Source organism: Falco rusticolus, chromosome 3, assembly GCF_015220075.1.
Source record: "Falco rusticolus isolate bFalRus1 chromosome 3, bFalRus1.pri, whole genome shotgun sequence".
Lineage (NCBI taxonomy): Eukaryota > Metazoa > Chordata > Aves > Falconiformes > Falconidae > Falco > Falco rusticolus.
In genome coordinates, this window is record NC_051189.1 from 42,145,049 (window position 1) to 42,163,555 (window position 18,507).

General features: G+C 37.4%; 1 protein-coding gene across 2 annotated transcripts in view; it reads left to right on the forward strand.

Annotated features, from left to right (window-relative positions):
• ARFGEF1 (ADP ribosylation factor guanine nucleotide exchange factor 1) overlaps positions 1-18,507 on the forward strand; it is a 97,375-nt gene that overhangs the window by 56,314 nt on the left and 22,554 nt on the right. For both annotated transcript variants that reach the window (XM_037379132.1, XM_037379133.1), the window contains exons 11-22: positions 698-797; positions 918-1,057; positions 1,162-1,270; positions 2,271-2,472; positions 3,534-3,645; positions 4,872-5,077; positions 5,178-5,262; positions 6,075-6,246; positions 7,416-7,567; positions 11,120-11,248; positions 14,421-14,579; positions 14,942-15,092. In XM_037379132.1, coding sequence (XP_037235029.1) covers positions 698-797; positions 918-1,057; positions 1,162-1,270; positions 2,271-2,472; positions 3,534-3,645; positions 4,872-5,077; positions 5,178-5,262; positions 6,075-6,246; positions 7,416-7,567; positions 11,120-11,248; positions 14,421-14,579; positions 14,942-15,092 — 1,717 coding nt within the window. The remainder of the gene's footprint in view (positions 1-697; positions 798-917; positions 1,058-1,161; positions 1,271-2,270; positions 2,473-3,533; positions 3,646-4,871; positions 5,078-5,177; positions 5,263-6,074; positions 6,247-7,415; positions 7,568-11,119; positions 11,249-14,420; positions 14,580-14,941; positions 15,093-18,507) is intronic.

Below are 18,507 nucleotides of genomic sequence, written 5' to 3' on the forward strand. Positions count from 1 at the left end.
CTTAGCTGAAATAGTAAGCCTATACTACTAATGGATCTGGCGAGAAACTAATTCAGAGGGAATAAAATAGCCCATGTTCCAAACAAAAGCATCTGTACTGAAGTGATTTCAGGGAAAACTAGTACCTCTTTTAGGGAAGAGTAACTTTCCTATTAATGGACCTGCTGCATTTTTTTGTGCTGTGCCTAACCAGTAACTAATTTCAGTAATCTCATACCATGCAGTTATTCTTTTATGTCAAGACTTTTTTCTTCAAATGAAGGTCTGATACTTCAAATTGGTGTAAGTGGCTGTTTGTTTGCGCCATAATATCATCATCTCACAGAGAAAATCTTTTGTGGTGAGTGAGGTAGTATTTCCCCTTTCAAAATCCCAAGTGAACTTGTAAGAGCAGCTTAGACTTCTTGTTAGGCTAAATTATCCTGAAGGACTTCACATCATTCCCGGTTCTTCTGGTTTTGAATGATCAGAATATAAAGCAAATTTTTCAGCTGGACAGAAGTAATTATTCAAATCCTAATTTGAATGTATCAAGCAGAAGTTGTATTTCCTCCTTTCTTTCCCGCCCCCTTCCCCGCCTTTTTTTATAATCTCCTGTACCTCTAAAGTGCTGCTTTCAGAACTATGTCAGAATATTGACTGTCAAAGTGAGTGACTAGATTATTTTTTTTTCTCCCTCTTCTTGGAATTTTGTTAGGTTTTCTTCAAAGAAATTTTCCTGTATATCTTGGAAACTTCTACTAGCTCGTTTGATCATAAATGGATGGTTATACAAACGCTGACAAGGATATGTGCAGGTATTAAGGACCATTTGCTTCTAGTTTTTACATTTTTATGCTAAAGAACAAAACTGTACTTGTCTTTCATCAAATGATCTAGTTTTTGTTCCAAATTTGACAATGTCACTTTGTTTATAGATGCTCAGAGCGTAGTGGACATCTATGTGAACTACGATTGTGATTTAAATGCAGCAAATATATTTGAAAGGCTGGTTAATGACCTATCAAAGATTGCTCAAGGAAGGGGTAGCCAGGAACTTGGCATGTCCAATGTTCAGGTAAAAATTCCACCAAACTTCATGAAGCTTCGTGTTTCTTGGCATGATAGTTTAGTCTTAACCTGTCCATTCCACTCATGTATTGCTTTTGAAATCTTTTCTAGGAATTAAGTTTGAGAAAAAAAGGATTGGAATGCTTAGTATCGATCTTGAAGTGCATGGTGGAGTGGAGTAAAGATCAATATGTAAATCCCAATTCACAGACAACACTTGGTAAGACACGAGACATGTTTCTTCTGGCTTTAGTAAAGAGCCACTGCAGGAGTTTTGTGCATTTTTCTAGTATTTTGATACTGTTCGTGTCCAGATTGGTAAAACCCCTTGCATTAAAAAAAGGAGAGAGAATAAACTTTTTTGTTTTCTTTGGTAAAAATATTCCTAAGTCTGGATTGGTGCCATTTGAACAACTTACCTTAATTGTATGAACTCCTAGAAAGCTACTACACTGAAAATTACTAAATCCTGTTATTTTGTGTATTTCTAGTTTTAAAAGGATCACAAAACTTACTTTGAAGCTGCCATAATTAAATCTAACTTCATATTGATTAAATTATTGCTGAAGCAAGCTGGATGGAGAGTATTTTTTTCATTCATTAATACATAGCTGTAGAACTTTCAGTGTTGTAAGCAGTGAAGTAACTAAATCATTACTTGTTTCTGTCTGACCTGAGATGAAAAGTATTAAGGTTATACCAGAACTTTGAGAATTAAGTGCTTCAAGTTGCAGATGAAGAAGTAACCTTTTCAGAGGTGGTTAGCATGGCTGGCTGTGCACCTAGAGTACCACTTCCTTGGCGCGTCTGATCATAAAAGCTTTTAGACACTCTGTTTCAAAAAACTTAGAATAGTGTGAGTCGCTTCAGGTCAAAAGCAACATTGGACTTGAAAATAAAAGGAAAGATCTGTAACTGGGTTTCTAAGGTGTCATATATTTTTTTCCAAGTGCTTACAAGTGATAGTTGTAATTGAAGACTTAAATTTCAGAAATGTGATGGACTGAAAGAATCACCAATTGATATGTTGTAGTGATTTCTTTTTTTATTGTTTTCCCAACTAAAACAAAAGCAAAATATTTATGTAAAATTCATAGACATTGATGATTACCTTACTAAATTTTAGAAGTCTTCATAGAGAATTTGAGAATAACCTGTGATTATAGTTTCTTTTCACTGTATGTATTTTGTATGTATATGTAACCCTTTCCAATTTATAGGCCAAGAAAAACCCACAGAGCAGGACAGCAATGAAACCAAACACCCAGAGACAATTAACAGATATGGAAGCTTAAATTCCTTGGATTCTACTGCTTCATCAGGAATTGGCAGTTACAGCACACAGATGTCTGGCACTGACAACCCAGAGCAGTTTGAGGTCCTAAAGCAACAAAAGGAAATAATAGAACAAGGAATTGACTTGTGAGTGCCCTTTTATCACCCATGGGAGGGTGGATTCTTTTGGAGCTATGAAGATTCCTGGGTTTTTCTTCCTTCTCCTCATAGATACTCATCTTGTGTTAGGAAAAAAACTCTGGATGTAACAGCACTTCCTCTGATGAAAGAGTGCTGAATGGTGTCCCCTTTGGAGCCTGTCAACAGTGTTTTGTGTTAACCTAATTCCTCACAGCTAGAAGATGAGTACTCTGAATGTTTGTTCTTTTTTCTCCAGACCTGCTTGTCTAAAAATAAGATTTTTATATTTGGATAAAAAGAACATTGAATTCATGTGATCAGTTGAATACGACCCATTTTAGTGTGTACATTACTAATGAAAGTGCCTATATACTTAAGCTGATGCTTCCTTCTGATTAACTTGTCATAATTATAACTGAAGGATGGTATATTTTCTCAGTGCAGTCTGACATGAATCTTCTGTGCGATTTCAGCTTTGTCACCTTACCTCCTCCTCAGTGAGGTCACTTTATGCAAAATGGAAGTTTTCTGTAGTATAATTCTCAGACTGTGAACAAACATGCCTTAGTCCTGTAGTTTCTTTCAGTAACCTGGTTTCTTGTCTTGCACATTTCCATTCTTACAGGCAACTCACGGATTTCTTGATTATTTCATACAGATTAAAACAAAATGCAATAGAGCATAATTGTTCCTTTCTGAGCCAAGACTTTGCTATTTCTGTGGAATATTTTTTTTTTTCTTCATGAGTGCCAGAGTAAATGATAGTGTTTAACTCTGTTTACTGGGAGCTGCTTGGATGCCACACTGGCAGTTACGTAGCAAAGAGGAAGAGGTGGCTGTTTACAGAGGAAAAAAAAAAACATTAAATCATCCAATGATGAAGGGAATAATCGTAGAAGGGAACAGCTCATTCCTGTCTAATGCACAGTTTGATAAAGGAAAAACATCTAATATGTAGATTTTCAGTACCTCATCCAAAATTACTGAATCTTTGTACCTAAGCTGGTAAGACTTTATGCATGGGGAAAAGGGTTAACTCTCATTCTATCCTGATCTTAATTGTACAGATTCAATAAGAAACCAAAGAGGGGGATTCAATACCTTCAAGAACAAGGAATGCTTGGCACTACCCCTGAAGATATTGCTCAGTTCTTGCATCAAGAGGAAAGATTAGATTCAGTAAGAAAACTGTTTTCCTGATGGTTGTATTTGCTCATGCTAATGTTTTTGTAGTAATTGTAAATCACATGATAGTGTTTTAAAGTGTATAACGTTATTGTACAATGAAGAAAAGAAAACTTCTTTCTCTTCTGAAATGTATAAGTTCAAGGAATTTGGAGTATGCATTAGAGCTATACCCAGTACTATGTGCATCCTACAGTTCAGCAAAGTGTAAAGGAAAAGACTGACCTCCTTGAGCTGACTCAGAGCTTGTACTTAATCGCTGGTATAGCTAGAAGCATCTTACCAAACTGTATGTACTTTAGTCCAGTAAAGGACTCCCAGAAGTAACTGTCCTTCAGAGACTGCTAAAAAATAACCTGGTGCTACAACATGAAAAGCATTTTTTTGCTGCCTCTCAAAGGAAAGTTATTTAATCTAGATTAGTTCTCTGATCTTATTTACTGCTAGCAGCTGTTGCTGGACTTGGAAGGGTCCTGTAACATATGGCTGAGGTGGGTGGAAATATCTCATGTTGGTATTGTCATGAAAAACTTCACTTTCTGAAACAGCAGTCTGCACCATTATGCTTAGTAGCCACCCCATTTACTTTCGAAGGAAAGGCTTGTATATGCCCGTGCATGCACCTGTGACTGAAGTTACAAATTTCAGTATTAGAACTTGGACTCAGCCATCAAAACAAATTCTTAACTTGAGTTCACATATACAGGCATCTTTATCTGAATGCACAGTATTTTTCACTGTACTGTATTGCATTGACAGTGATCAGCTTGGATGTTTTTGAGTACCAGCTAGTTACATATGAGCATCGCTTGTATCTGAGACCTGTACTCTAGTGGGAATAAAGTTGAGTTCAGTAAGCTTTTCATTCCTGCAGTAAGTTTCCTAACTAGAAAAATCATTACAGCAGAGAACAATCAATCACTGCTAATATCAACTTTGTCTTGTGCACATGTGGAATTCTTCTGATAACAAAAAAAATGGTCAATGAGTAAAACCAGAGGAGGAAAGTAGGCAGATATTTATGAGCATGTAAGACTTATTATGATGGAATATATGGCCAAAATACTTTGCTTTAGATAGCAGAGTAGAAGCAGGAATATGTCTTAGTTAACTGAATACAGGCCTCTTTTTGTGAGACCTATGGGCAGTGTGACTCTGTGGTTCTTAGTTACTATTTTTTTGCCAGTGTAAATGCACTAGTTTGTCTTTTCTTATTTTAGACTCAGGTTGGGGAGTTCCTGGGAGACAATGATAAATTTAACAAAGAAGTCATGTATGCATATGTAGACCAACACGACTTTTCAGGAAAGGATTTTGTTTCAGCTCTGCGCATGTTTCTAGAGGGATTTCGTCTTCCAGGAGAGGCTCAAAAAATTGATCGCCTAATGGAGAAATTTGCTGCTAGATATTTAGAATGTAACCAAGGGTAAGGCATACTTTGTCGTCAGAACTTTGGAAAGCTGAATAATAAGTAAAAACTCTTAATATGTTAAATTTGCTGTTCTTTTTCTACTTTCCCCTTTCAGGCAAACTCTTTTTGCAAGTGCAGATACTGCATATGTTTTAGCTTACTCAATTATCATGTTGACAACAGATCTTCACAGTCCACAGGTATGTTGCTAGAAAAATACTTGCCTAATCCATAGACATCTAACTTGCAGGCTTTGTGACAATTTCGTCTTAAAAGCTTGATGTTCAATTTAACACCAGTATGAGTGCAAGAAATATGGTACCTTAAGTTTGTGTATCTTTTAAGTAACAGTGTTGTGTTTCATGGGTAGTGAGATTTGTAAGTTGTTTTCGTTAGACCTTTCTGTAAGGTGTCAACTTTGCTACTCTGTGTTGAATAGGAATTGTGTCGATTTGCTTTCGTATTATGGCACTCAAAGTAGTGATCTAACCTATAGTCAAAGCCAGAACTTGTGTAATTACTTAACCGTTGATTTTAACACAAATCTGCTCCTGATTTCAGTCCGTTTGTAAAAGTAATGCAGTTTTATTTTGATAAATACAGCTCAATTCTGCAATGTATAGTATTCAAAGTTGCAGTTATTAGCCATCGTCGTGTATTTAAGCAAAATCTGGAAAGAGTGTTGAACTCTTATGAGATTATGGGATTGTGTTTAAAGTAGATAGCTTGGTCTGTATGACAAGATAAACCACATTTTTATTTTTTTAATGTATGACTAATTGATCTGCGGATCCTACTGAATGTTTGAGTGTTGTAATGCCCACATGGCCTTGCATTATTTTGTAGTTTTGACAGTGTACTCCTCCATGTGTTTGATACTTAAAAATGTCTTCTGAATAAGCAGGTTTGTCCTTGATGGTAACTTCATCTGTCTGTCTGCTTTATAGGCAGCATTGTAACTCTGTGAACTTGCCTCATTTATTGATATTAATAGCTGCTTTCTGGGTTTCAGGTTAAGAATAAAATGACAAAAGAACAGTATATTAAAATGAATAGAGGTATCAATGACAGTAAAGATCTCCCTGAGGAGTATTTGTCTGCTATCTATAATGAAATAGCTGGAAAGAAGATTTCAATGAAAGAAACAAAAGAATTAACAATACCCACAAAATCCAGTAAACAGAGTAAGTAATTGCAATGTTAACTTTCTTCCAAGTATTGGCTCTTCGGTTTCACGAAGCTATTTTAAAATGAGATGAATGAAGCAAGCACTGCTTACTTCACTCAAAATGAGTCCTAACTTCTAATTTAATATCCTTTTTTATATAAATGTGCGATGCTACCTTCAAATCTGTGCTAAATGCAACTGCTTATTTTCACTTCTGCATCTGAATTGCTGGTACTCGGTGCATTGACCATGGAGAAGACAGATTTTGCTGTTCACAGCAACATAGGGAAACGCGGTTGAGGGCTTTATGAACTGACAGCAGTGCTGATGGGCATAGTGTAGAACAAACACAGTAGTTGTGCCTTCTAAGGTAACCGTTGTGTTTTCTTGCCCAGTCTGTCATCTGCAAAAATTTTGCATTATTTGGTTTGTAGGGCCCTAATTTATGCACTTTTTAATTATCTTTTCCTCTCTCAAATACCAGAAAAACTTCTTTGTGTGTTGTGTAACGTGAAGATTCAGATGTTATTCATTCTAGCTTTTCTACAGAGAACATAGGGAGATTTGACTTTTTCTCAATATAGTCAAATTTGAATACTTTTAAGTCCTAGGTTAGCCTTATGAACAGACTGCTTACAGGAGCATCTGGAGAAAAGAATCCCTCTTACTTTCGATATTTGTTCAATTAGTATAATGTTGTATTAGAACTTTACAAAGAAGCTGATTATTACAGTCTACTTGGATATCACTTTCTTCGTGAGATGGAGGTAACATTACTGAAATGAAAAGGTGTTTAAGGTAGTTGTTCCACAGAAAAAGGTTGTTCACTTATTTTTATTGTTATTTTGTGTGCTGATGGATTGCTACAAAACTTCTGTTTGCTTTGAATTTTGCTTAGTGGATGTGATATGCTGTCAGTTGAGGTGATGGAGGAGAAATGTTTGTTGTGCAAATCTTAAAATGTTGTAAAGGTTTAAAATTTGGTTACGTTTTATACATAAGTTTGCCTTAAATTTTATCTATATTGAAAAGAAATATCTTGCTGATGTAGTAATTTCAGAAAGTAAAGATAATGCAAAGAATGCATCCAAGTATGGCACTTAATGAAAAGTTTTAAAATGTTATGTTCCTGAAAGCACCACTGCTAAAGATGCACAAATGAGAGGAATAAAAATGTGTTTACAGGTGTTGCCAGTGAGAAGCAGAGAAGACTTCTGTATAATTTGGAAATGGAACAAATGGCTAAAACAGCTAAAGCTCTTATGGAGGCAGTGAGCCATGTTCAGGCACCTTTTACTAGTGCAACACACCTGGAGCATGTGAGACCCATGTTTAAGGTGAGACACATGTTTAGATGCTTACCTGGAATATCACATAGTTTCTTAATACAAAATACTGACTGACAGGATTTCTTGAAAATACTGAAGTTTTACATCTGCTATGTTTTGATTGTTTAGTAAGTTATTTTACTTGCTACAGGAAATAAGGGGTTTTGAGCCTTACACTGCACTTTCATGTACCCTGGAATTCAAGAAGTTTCTATGCTGATAGAAGCAGCATCTTGATATAATGGAGGAGTTACAAGGAATATAATGGAGGAGTTACAAGGAATATGTTGAGGAGACAAAAGTATAGAGAGTAGTTAAAAACTCTAAATTACAGGATTTTTATTTCAGGTATAGAGGTGTAGTAAAAAATTCCAGATTTATAGTGAGAAATGACTAATCCCAGATTATTGTTTTGAGTTGCTCCTACTGCTTCTGAGGGAGATTACTTCATTCCATTTTGGGGAAGCAGTTATCGGAACAAACTTCTGTCTAATGTTGGCGGCTACAAATTAATATTTTAGAAAAGCTACGGCAGTCATCTAGCTTTGGGGGAGGTAGCTGGGCCTGTATTATACCATTATTCTAAACACCTGTCTACACTATTGCATAAGTGCAAAGCTATCTGCATGGCAAATGCCTTTTCCATACCACATCAATTACGAAGAATTTTTGAACTTTGAGGAAGCATTTGGGGGGCAGATTTTGTTACAAGACTACAGAGCATAAGAACATGTTTAGCTCTTTGCTGATTACTTTAAAAGCTAGGGGGTTATCTCCACTGAGAGGAGAATAAGAACAGTCACAAGAAAGAAGGGTCAGGATTTAGAATATTTCTATCTTACGTGGGTTTCTAACTGAAGATAGATTCATAGAATCAGAATACTTTATGTTGGAAAAGATCTGTAAGATCATCAAGTCCAGCTGTTAACGTAATGCTACCCAGTCCATTAGCCATGTCCCTAGGCACCACATCTACACGTTTTTTAAATACCTCCAGGGACTCCAGGTGACTCAACCACTTCCCTGGGCAGCCTGTTCCAATGCCTGACAACCCTTTTGGTGAATCACCTCTTTGGTGCTTTTTCCTGACATGCAGTCTAAACCTCCCCTGGTGCAACTTGAGGCCATTTCTTCTTGTTCTGTCTCTTGTTACTTGAGAGAAGAGAACAACACCCACCTCACTTACAACCTCCTTTTGGGTAGTTGTAACGAGCGCTAAGGTCTCCCCTGAGCCTCCTTTTCTCCAGGCTAAACAGCCCCAGTTCCCCCAGCTGCTCCTCATAAGCCTTGTGCTCCAGCCCCTCCACCAGCTTCGCTGCCCGTCTCTGGACACGCTCCAGCCCCTCAGTGTCCCTCCTGCAGTGAGGGGCCCAAACCTGAACACGGCATTCGAGGGGCGGCCTCACCAGTGCCCAGTGCAGGGGGACGGTCACTGCCCTGGTCCTGCTGGCCACACGGTTTCTGACACAAGCCAGGGGGCTGTTGGCCTTCCTGGCCACCTGGGCACAGTGAGGATCTAGCTGTATGATTGCTGTCCATGAGGCAAGCAGTTCTGAATTCTTTATTTCCATATTAATAAAAGCAGCATAGTACTCTGCTTGTGCAGAATAACACTAAATGAAGCCCTTGTTTAAGATTCAGGGTATCACTTGACAGAGCTGTACTATACATAATCTCTCTCTTGACTTCTTTAAGGCTGAAATGATTTGTATACAGGCATCTGTAAAATTCTGAGACTCCTTCCTTAAGATACCAGCCTTATACTCTATAACATTCCTAGGCTTTGGTATCTGAAAAGTACATTTGCAAAATCCATTTTCAAAGGAGCAAAATATGAAGCATCAGGCTAAATTAACAACCTAAATGCCTTTTGTGAAGGTGCAAAGCATTAGAAGTCTCCTTACCTGAGGATGTTCATAAACTAATTGAAAGTACTGAGGACAGTGTAATACATTGAACAGAGAGCTGTCTTCTCAAAACAGTGAGAACTGTGGAATTTAAATATTTAACTTCACCTTTTCTTATTTAGACCTCGATTTTTATTTCAGCAACATTTTATACATTTCTGGGTATCTCTTTCACCCATTGATGCCAGCATAAAATTGGTGATTATAACTTTATTTACAGATAGATTTGCTAGATTATTAAAACAGAACAAAAATTCACTTTATGGACACACCTAGGCACAGCAAAATTGATTGTCTATTCCAGAGGCTTAATTTTCACTTTTAATGACAAGAGTCTGTTACAAATAACTGTAAATCTAGTTATAACCTAGATAAGAGTTATCTTGAGATCGTTCTTAAAGTATTTAAGTTTTGGAATTTTTAAGATTAGTTTTGACTTTAATAGGTGTGAAAAACTAAAAAAGGGGGGGGAAAAACCTCCAAATACACTTCTGGAACATGGAATCATAGAATAGTTTGGGTTGAAAGGGATCTTTAAATGTCGTGCAAGAGGAAATTAAGCCCTAAATCTAGGAATTCATCTGATGTCTTTAATACTGTCCCAGAATAATCATTTGGTGTGTCCAAATGTTAAATGTGTTTCTGAGATAGTGCTTTTTGGTGTTGCACCAAAGCTCTGTGGGGCATCATTTTATTATGAAATCAGATGTGAAATCTGTTGCTCCCTGCTGTGCCCATGATTATGTATTTCATCTGGGGTGACTTCAGGTATAATTATTTCTAAAAGCATTCCGGGAACCCTGATGTTTTCTCTCCATACCACTTGTAGTTTGGGAGGTTCCTCTGCATCTTTGGCTTGCTTTTTTCTGCCCGTAGGAGAGGGAGCCTTGACCGCAAGGACAAGACCATGTGGAATCTCCTGCAGTAACTTTTAGTTGACTGTATTACACTCTCATTCTCATCTAAAGGCAGAAGAATAAGAAATGTCAACAGGGGCTTAGATACAAAAAGATGGAGGGCTGAGGGCAACAAAATTACAAGCAGAGATATCAAGGAAAGAGTCATGTTTTGTCTCTTATTGTGGTTGTCTTGCTGTAATTTTAGTGGAATGAACAGTTTGCTGCCCTATTTATTTTAGGCTTTTTTTTTTTTCTTCTGGTGTTACCAGGACAAACTTGTCTTATTTAAGTACATACTTCTCGTTAAAAAGGAATCTATTCTACACTGTGTCAGTTCTTGCAATAACTATTGACTATATCTTTATTTCTCACTGTGAGAAGATACAGGTTATCCCGAGAATACCAGAACTCCAGTAGACATCTAAGACATAGTTTTGGGGTTTGTTTTTTATTTCCAGCTATCTAAAGATTGTTGTCTGTGTTGGCTGCTGAGGGTGAGGGGGAATGCTTCTAAGGGGAGTGTCAGTCTGTATTACTTCTATCCTATTCTAGATCACATGTCTCTTCTAACCATGCTTCTCTTGGGTTCTGTGTCTGATGTCTGTGCTGTTCCATTTCCTTTTTGGCAAAAGGCAACTTCAAGGTTAATGATGTGAGTTAAGGGCAGAATTCACACTTTAGCAAGGTGTTGAAGCTATAACATTCCCTTCAAGTAGTAAGAGTTGCTAATGTAACTTATTTTGCATACATTGCAGTTGGCATGGACCCCTTTTCTAGCTGCATTCAGTGTGGGTCTACAGGACTGTGATGACACAGAAGTTGCCTCTCTTTGTTTGGAGGGTATACGATGTGCAATCCGGATTGCTTGCATTTTCAACATTCAGGTAAAAATTCTAATATTGAGACAATACTTTGATTTATGTACCAGCAAAATGTTAGTGGGGTGCTAGGAGTCCTTGTTGCTGAAGCTATGCACTGCAATACCTAGAGGCTGCCTCCTTCTGCGATTACTACTTCATCTGATATTTGATTGGAAGTGTTTTAGTGACCTTTATTTTTCCTGGTGTTTTGGATAAGTGCTGCCATGCCTGTGTACTGAATTTTTGTTTCCCCATGGGCTGACTACTTTTATGTCAAAGTACTTTCTCTGTAGCTTTGTTACAAAGCTGTTTGGCTTTGTTTTGATGTTTCATAAAATGAGTCTTTCTATCCTATTTCATAAGTGAAGTAGTATCTCTGTGAACTGTGTTTGAAATACTGCTCTCAACTTCAGAAAATTCAAATAATCTGAGACTTCTATAATTGGATACCTTTTTAACAGTTAGGGCACTGGAGAAGTAATTTCTGATGTAATGCATGAATGTATCTTGCATTAAGCACAATGCCAAGAATTCCAGACTCTCTGGCTCCAGAGGGTAATTCTGATTAAACTTGGGCACATTTTTGCACACTGCACCTCCCCCCCCCCGCCCCTTTTTTTCCATTTTAAAATCATTGGTAGTGAATGTACAATTATGTTATTGTAAACTATTAGTTAATACATCATCTGCCATAAGTCCATTGTAGGGATAGCTGAAGAGAGGGACAAGCAATATTCCTGTTTGACATTGCATTACTTAATGTGTACATTGAAAATTAAAAAAAAAAAAACAAACACACGTGCCCCCCCCCCCCCCAAAAAAAAAAACCCACTCAAAAAACCCCAAAACCTTGTAAGACTAACTTTAAGTAAAAACTGTTGAACTATGATATGACAGTGAATGCTGTGGTTCCCTCTCTCCTTGCATTTGTATTCAGAAAATTAGGTAACTTTTTATCACTAACGTGGAAAGACACGTTGGAATCTCTGATACAGCTGCTTCAAAAAGTGCGTTTGAGATCATGTAAGGTTTCCTTTCTCTGTCTTTCCACTTCATTTTCTCCCTGTGCCCCCAACCAAACAGACTTTAAAATTTCATTAACAAAACCTTCCCTGGAGCCTGCAGCTGTTCAATGAAATTCACATTCCTGTTATTTTTGTTTCTAAGCTGCAAAAGCAGAGCTGGTACAAATACCACTTTCAGCAGCTGCAGAGGTTAGCTCCCAGTGCTGCAGTGGCCTGCCTTGGGTGGGGAGGGTAAGGATGTGTTTGCTCTAAGATACCCATGCTCCAAAAATGTACTAGAATCAGTCCTACCCTTCAACTGACTTGGGACAAACAACACTTCTTATTTGCTGAAATTTAAAAATTTGTATTTTCAGCGTAAGCAATATTCCTTCTTGGGAATTCTGTTTGTTGTCATCATTAAAAACAATACTGGTTTGTTGGTGATGTCGGTATGTTGGAGGATGATTCCATTGCACAGGGTCCTGATTAGATGGCAGTGTTGTCTGTGTTCAGACACAGATAGCTCGGGTGGTTTGAAGGACACTGGTAAATCTGTACTTGGGCTGACTTACGGATCTTTTCTGTTGGAAGCAGGTTTTTCCTCTTGTGCTTATTTCATTGAATAAACATGCAAAGCTAAAATTGGTCTCTAACATTAGTTTATAGACCTTAAAAGATAATGGAGGGAGCTGAAGGCATTTAGTTTAAAGAAAATTCCCAAAGCACACATATAGTTTAAGCTATGCATGTTCACCTCTAAAACGTCAATTAAAGAGTCTGGTTTTAATTATGTTTTTAATCTTAGACTGTCACAGAGTCTGGCTTTTGTCTTCAAGCATCTGGGACAAGATACCCATCAAAAGGACTTACTTGATTTGTTATATCATCTGGTTTTACTTTCTAGTTGATGGACACATTGTTTAGTTGTTTTTCTCATACTTCAATGGCTTAGAAAAAGGGGCAGAGAGGGAATATCTGTACGTTACAGAGATGGAAGGTAGGACTGAAAACATTTTCCTTTTACGGAAGATAACACAGTTGGTGGACTCTAAAGCTTATTTGCTTAGTATTCTTTCCATGAAAATTCCATTTCTCTGTGCTTATCGATCATGTGCTGTGCCTTTGCCGGTGTACCCTGTAGTAGTAGTTGGATTTGAACATGGCAGCCATGCTATGTGGCTCTGTGAGGATCCATCCCTTCTGTCATTGCCCGCTGTTGTGGGGTTCATGTTTTCTCAATGAAACAGACATTCTTCGCAGGACTTTTTTCTGAAATATTTTGTATTTGGTTTTATTAAATGCTCAAAGAGTTGGTGGGTTTTTTTTATTTATTTGAAAACAGTCTTAAACATCCAAACAGTTAAATATATTTCATACTTGTCATTTGTTTCTCTGACATACAACCATTTGGCTTTATGGCCTTCATGTCGTATATAACAGGAGAGTAAAATGCACTTGTGAGCTCAGCTGTAATCCTCTTTTTACTGTTGTAATTAGTACCTCAAATTACATAAGATCTGAGGAGTTTCCTTTGGTGTTTATAGATGCACTGTACATAAAAATCTGGTACATACCTGCAGAACATTTTTTTTGTGAGATTTTACCTGCCTAGACTATAGATCACTTGCTGTTCAGCCACCCATGACAGTCTCATCTCACAAGCTTCTGAGGTGCTTCAGATGGAGTAGATTAGATAATACAATTTGAGCTGGTTTGTGAAATTAAAAAAACCATGCTGTTTAAGTACATTATCTAGATTCTGTGACCAAAAAAAACCCTGCAGTTTGAGAGGGTCTGCTAATAGGGCAGCATTTCCAGAGTAGGTCCGTTACAAGAATATTAAAAGCTTAGTTAAAGAATCCTATTTCTTAAACAGCATCCTGTTTCCCAAAAAAAGCCTCCCCCAATCCAAAAAGACCAAACCCAAAAACCTAACAACCACCTATATGTTCTATGCTGTCAGACATTACGCTTCACGTTCCTGAAGAGTGGGAGCCTGATTTTATTCCACAGCTTACTGCAGAAGAACATGAGATATTTTCATTATGTAGAATGCTTTGGAAATTAAGTTCTAGGAAGAGAAAGGTAAACAGTATATTTGCTGAAACCACACAGATTGTACTAAGCAAGAAACTGAGAAAACGCTTACAAGAGGTTTGTTTGGTTTGGTTTTTTTCTCCCATTTGTAGCTTGAAAGAGATGCCTATGTCCAAGCATTAGCAAGATTTACATTACTTACAGTGAGTTCTGGGATTACTGAAATGAAGCAGAAGAATATTGACACAATCAAAACTCTCATCACGGTGGCTCATACAGATGGAAACTATTTAGGAAATTCCTGGCATGAGGTACAAGAGTCTTTTGTATTTGAACTGTAAGAAAGCGCGTGTACTGATTTTAAACAGAGTAGTGTGCTTGTTTATGCATAAATACAGTGATACGTTTGTACATACATTGTGTAGAATTACACATTGTATAGCCAATAAAGTAGCAAAACATGTCCAAGTGAGAAATAAAATTGTGAGATATTAATCCAATAGTATTTAAATTAATACTAATTTTAGTCAGAAGAGCAGAAATAGTTGCCTGACCTTGGTTGTTCGGGGCAGGGGGTGTGTCTAAAGCTCTGCCTTTAGGTTTCTGTTTAGTTATTTTTTAGTATTTTAAACTGCTTTTTGTTGATAAACAACGTCTTTATGCTCTGGAACAGATTCTGAAATGCATCAGTCAACTTGAACTGGCACAGTTAATAGGAACTGGAGTAAAACCTCGCTACATCTCAGGGACAGTGCGTGGCAGGGAAGGTTCTCTTACTGGAACAAAAGATCAGGCACCCGATGAATTTGTGGGGCTGGGACTGGGTAAGTAATGCAGACATGAAGGATTTACTTTAACTGGCTTTGTTCAGACAGATAGTAAAGTTTGTCCTTTGTTTTCATTATGGTTGACTATGAGGTTCAGAGACGAGACCATGAAGTAGTCCTTGTAAAACTAACTTGGATAAACCTATTCCTATTTCTGGATATTTGTTTTGCTCTGTTAAGTATTATTGATAGGATAGGGGAGAGGGAAATGTGAGTGATGCATTACTCATTTCTATTAACATACAGCTGACCAAGTAAGAATGGATTGCTGATGGTATGACCAGATTTAGTAATATTGCGACGTTAGTGCACCAAGTATTTTACCAAACTGGCAAGTTAGCATGTGTAGGTTAATCACCCTGTTACGAAATTTTGTGAGAAACACACAGTATTCAAACCAAGTGGGAGATTAGTCTGACTTAAATTGTGAAATTGTTTCCTCCTCCATTGGGTACTTTGATACTGAATAAGTAGCTTTTGGCTCTCAGGCCAACTTAAAAAAAATTACTTCATAAATGAGATGATGTTTCCTATCCTCCTAAAGAAGTATACTGGTCTTTCCTTAAATCATCTTTAAAAAGGTATTGGTTAATTTGGGTTTTTTTAATAGCAACGCAGCTAAAGACTTACTGGTTTAGGGTGTTGGGGAACTATGGAAGTGTCAAGGAAGGATATGTAACTCCATTTGACTGTTAGGAAGTTTCAATTTTAGTATAATGCTCAGTGTCTCCAGCCTTTTGAACCATTTCACCCACAGTCCAGCAAAAGCTGGTTTCCCTCAAGTTTTCATGTAAATTTTCTTTCTTCCCCCCCCCCCCCCCCTTTTTTTTTTTTTTTTTTTTTGAGGAGTAATGATTATTTTACTAGTTTCCCTGATCTCAGCCTTCAGCTTGTCCTAATTGTCTGGCTTTGTGTTCTCCTCAGACAGGTTTTTCTTACTCTGCGGTCAGTCCTTTTCTTTCCATAGTGCTCTCCTCTGGCCTGCCTCTATGTACTCTACTCCCCTCACCTTGCCAAGAGCTGCTGAAGCAAGATTTATGTTACTTACAGTGAGGCTTATGCCTGGAAATTAATGCATCTGCCAACATCTCGTATACTGAGCTTCTTCCTGCCCTTCTAATATGCATCCTCCAGTTTAGTGTTCCCCAGTGACCTATCCAGCTGGGCTGTCTCCAAGTGCTGGCAGTTTCTTTATGCTTAAGTGACTGGCCTTTAAAAATTTTAAGTCCTAATAGCTCAAGAATGTAAACTGTAGTCAGGTGTCTCTAAATCATACTTGCTAGTTGTTGGTATAGATCCAACTCGTAAAGACTTTTTTCCCCTCTGTCAACTACACTTCCAAGGAAAATAGTGTATGCCCAAATGCATAACATGTTGTTTTCTGAAATGCTTGTTACAGTGCACATATGGAAACTTAACCTATTTTTTTATTAACCCCCCCACCCCCCTCAAATAATACCCCTCCAGTCTTACAGGGAAATGCCTAACTAAAAGGAATTTGGTTTTCATACACTTAAGGGATGTTAGAACATAGTCTTTTTTGCAATTGTTTTAGGTTTTTCACTGTTCTCCACAAATCCTGTGTTGCAAATACTTCAATTTCCTTATACTTCCCATTAACCTAAATTCCTGTGAAGAACCCACAGCACATATGTCCATATATACAGGCACATATTTTGAAAGAAAACAATTGCTTAATTAGAGTAAGTGAAGTTGCAGTCTGGTGACACAGAACCTCCATCTTTCAAATCTGCTTGCAAAATCAGACATGCATAAGCTGCAGCATTCACTTTTCTTGCTGAAGTTAAAGTGTGGGTTATTAAAAAAAAAACAAAACAAAACAAATAATCAACAAACCCAACCCCCCAAACCCCTTTGCTCATTTACTGTGTACTCTTCAGGTATCTACATTTGAACTGTGAAGTTCAGCTTTCTTCTGCTGTAGTTCCTATTCACAAACTTGGAAGACAAAACCTGTTGCTGTGGCATAGCCATAGTGTACTTCTTAGGTAACCAGAAATTCTCTTTAGACGATGGGAATCTGAGGAATCAGTTTTTCATAAAGCAGAATAACATAGGCAATTCTTAACATTTCATTGTAAAGGGTCTTGTAACTGTTAGAATAGAAATCTGCTGTCTGTTTAGGTTTTCCGGTATTAATTATAAATCCTATGATAATAAAGATTTCTTATGTAAAGTGGCAGAGTTGGCTAGGGTTACCAGACTTCTTGGAAATAGCCCTTCAAATTCACTTCACACAGCTGCTCATCTGGTATTTTTCTCAGCTGAAGCATTACCAAGATTCAAGCTAATTTGATACTGGCAGCTTGTGTGCTTACAAGAGAAGTCTTGACCAAACCTAACAGTATTATAAGTTGCTGAAATACTAGTATAAATTTACGTATGTACGCATGTATATACAGGAAGGTTTGTACATAAATGCCCTTAAAAATACTTCAGATGGGTCAGTTTATCTAGATTTGACAGACAGTCATCTCCAGCCGCCCCCAAGCGTAGAACACTGCAAGACTCAGAGGCAGACTTTCGGGAGGCAGTCTTAAACATGAGAACTTTTCATTTTGGCAGAGCTCTGAGGACAGAACCGCTAGCATTTTTTCAGTCTTCTGTTCTCCCCTATCTTTCTGATAGGCTGCCTAAGGAGGAAAAAAAAAAAAAAAAGAAAAAACAAAACCACCAAAAAAACCCCCCACAAACCCAAACACCTAAATACATGGTAGGTAGAATTACCAAGAGTGGTTGCAAGATTCCTGCTCTGTTTTTTTGATGGGGGGTTGACGGGAGCTTAGAGATTGCTAGAAAATTCAGAAATTTGCCTGCTGTGAAGTTAGTATTTTCTTAACATTAGCTTTCCCAGTTGTGGGTTTCTGTCCACTAAAATAAATACTGGGGTTTTATTTAAAGAATTTTCTCACTATTTTTAGGTGATAATTTTGGTGTACTTGAGATGTAGCTTTAAGATGAAGTTTTCCTCTGTGAATGATTACAAAGAAAACCTATCACGCTGGATTTACTTACTTGCTGCTAACAAAGTGTGAAAGGTTCTGCTCTGTCCAGTATTCTCCATCATCTCTTGTGTATTTTCAGTAGCAGAATTACCAAAGATCCATTGAAAGATGGAGAGGAAAAGGTGGTTCTTGTGCTTTTGAATTTTTTGCACTTCTGTCTATTTGTAGCGTTGTTAAGAATAGTGGACAATTTTTTGAGACTGATATAGTTTATACGTGGATAGAGAATCTAGAGAATTAGGACTTAGAACAACATGCAGTTGTTCACTGAGATGCCCAGCTCATGCAAGGGAAATTAATAATGTACTTCTCTTTTTTGGGGGATCAATATATTTGTGAAAAAATGTATTTCATTATACTGGTAGTGGCATGACTTCTCTTCCTCT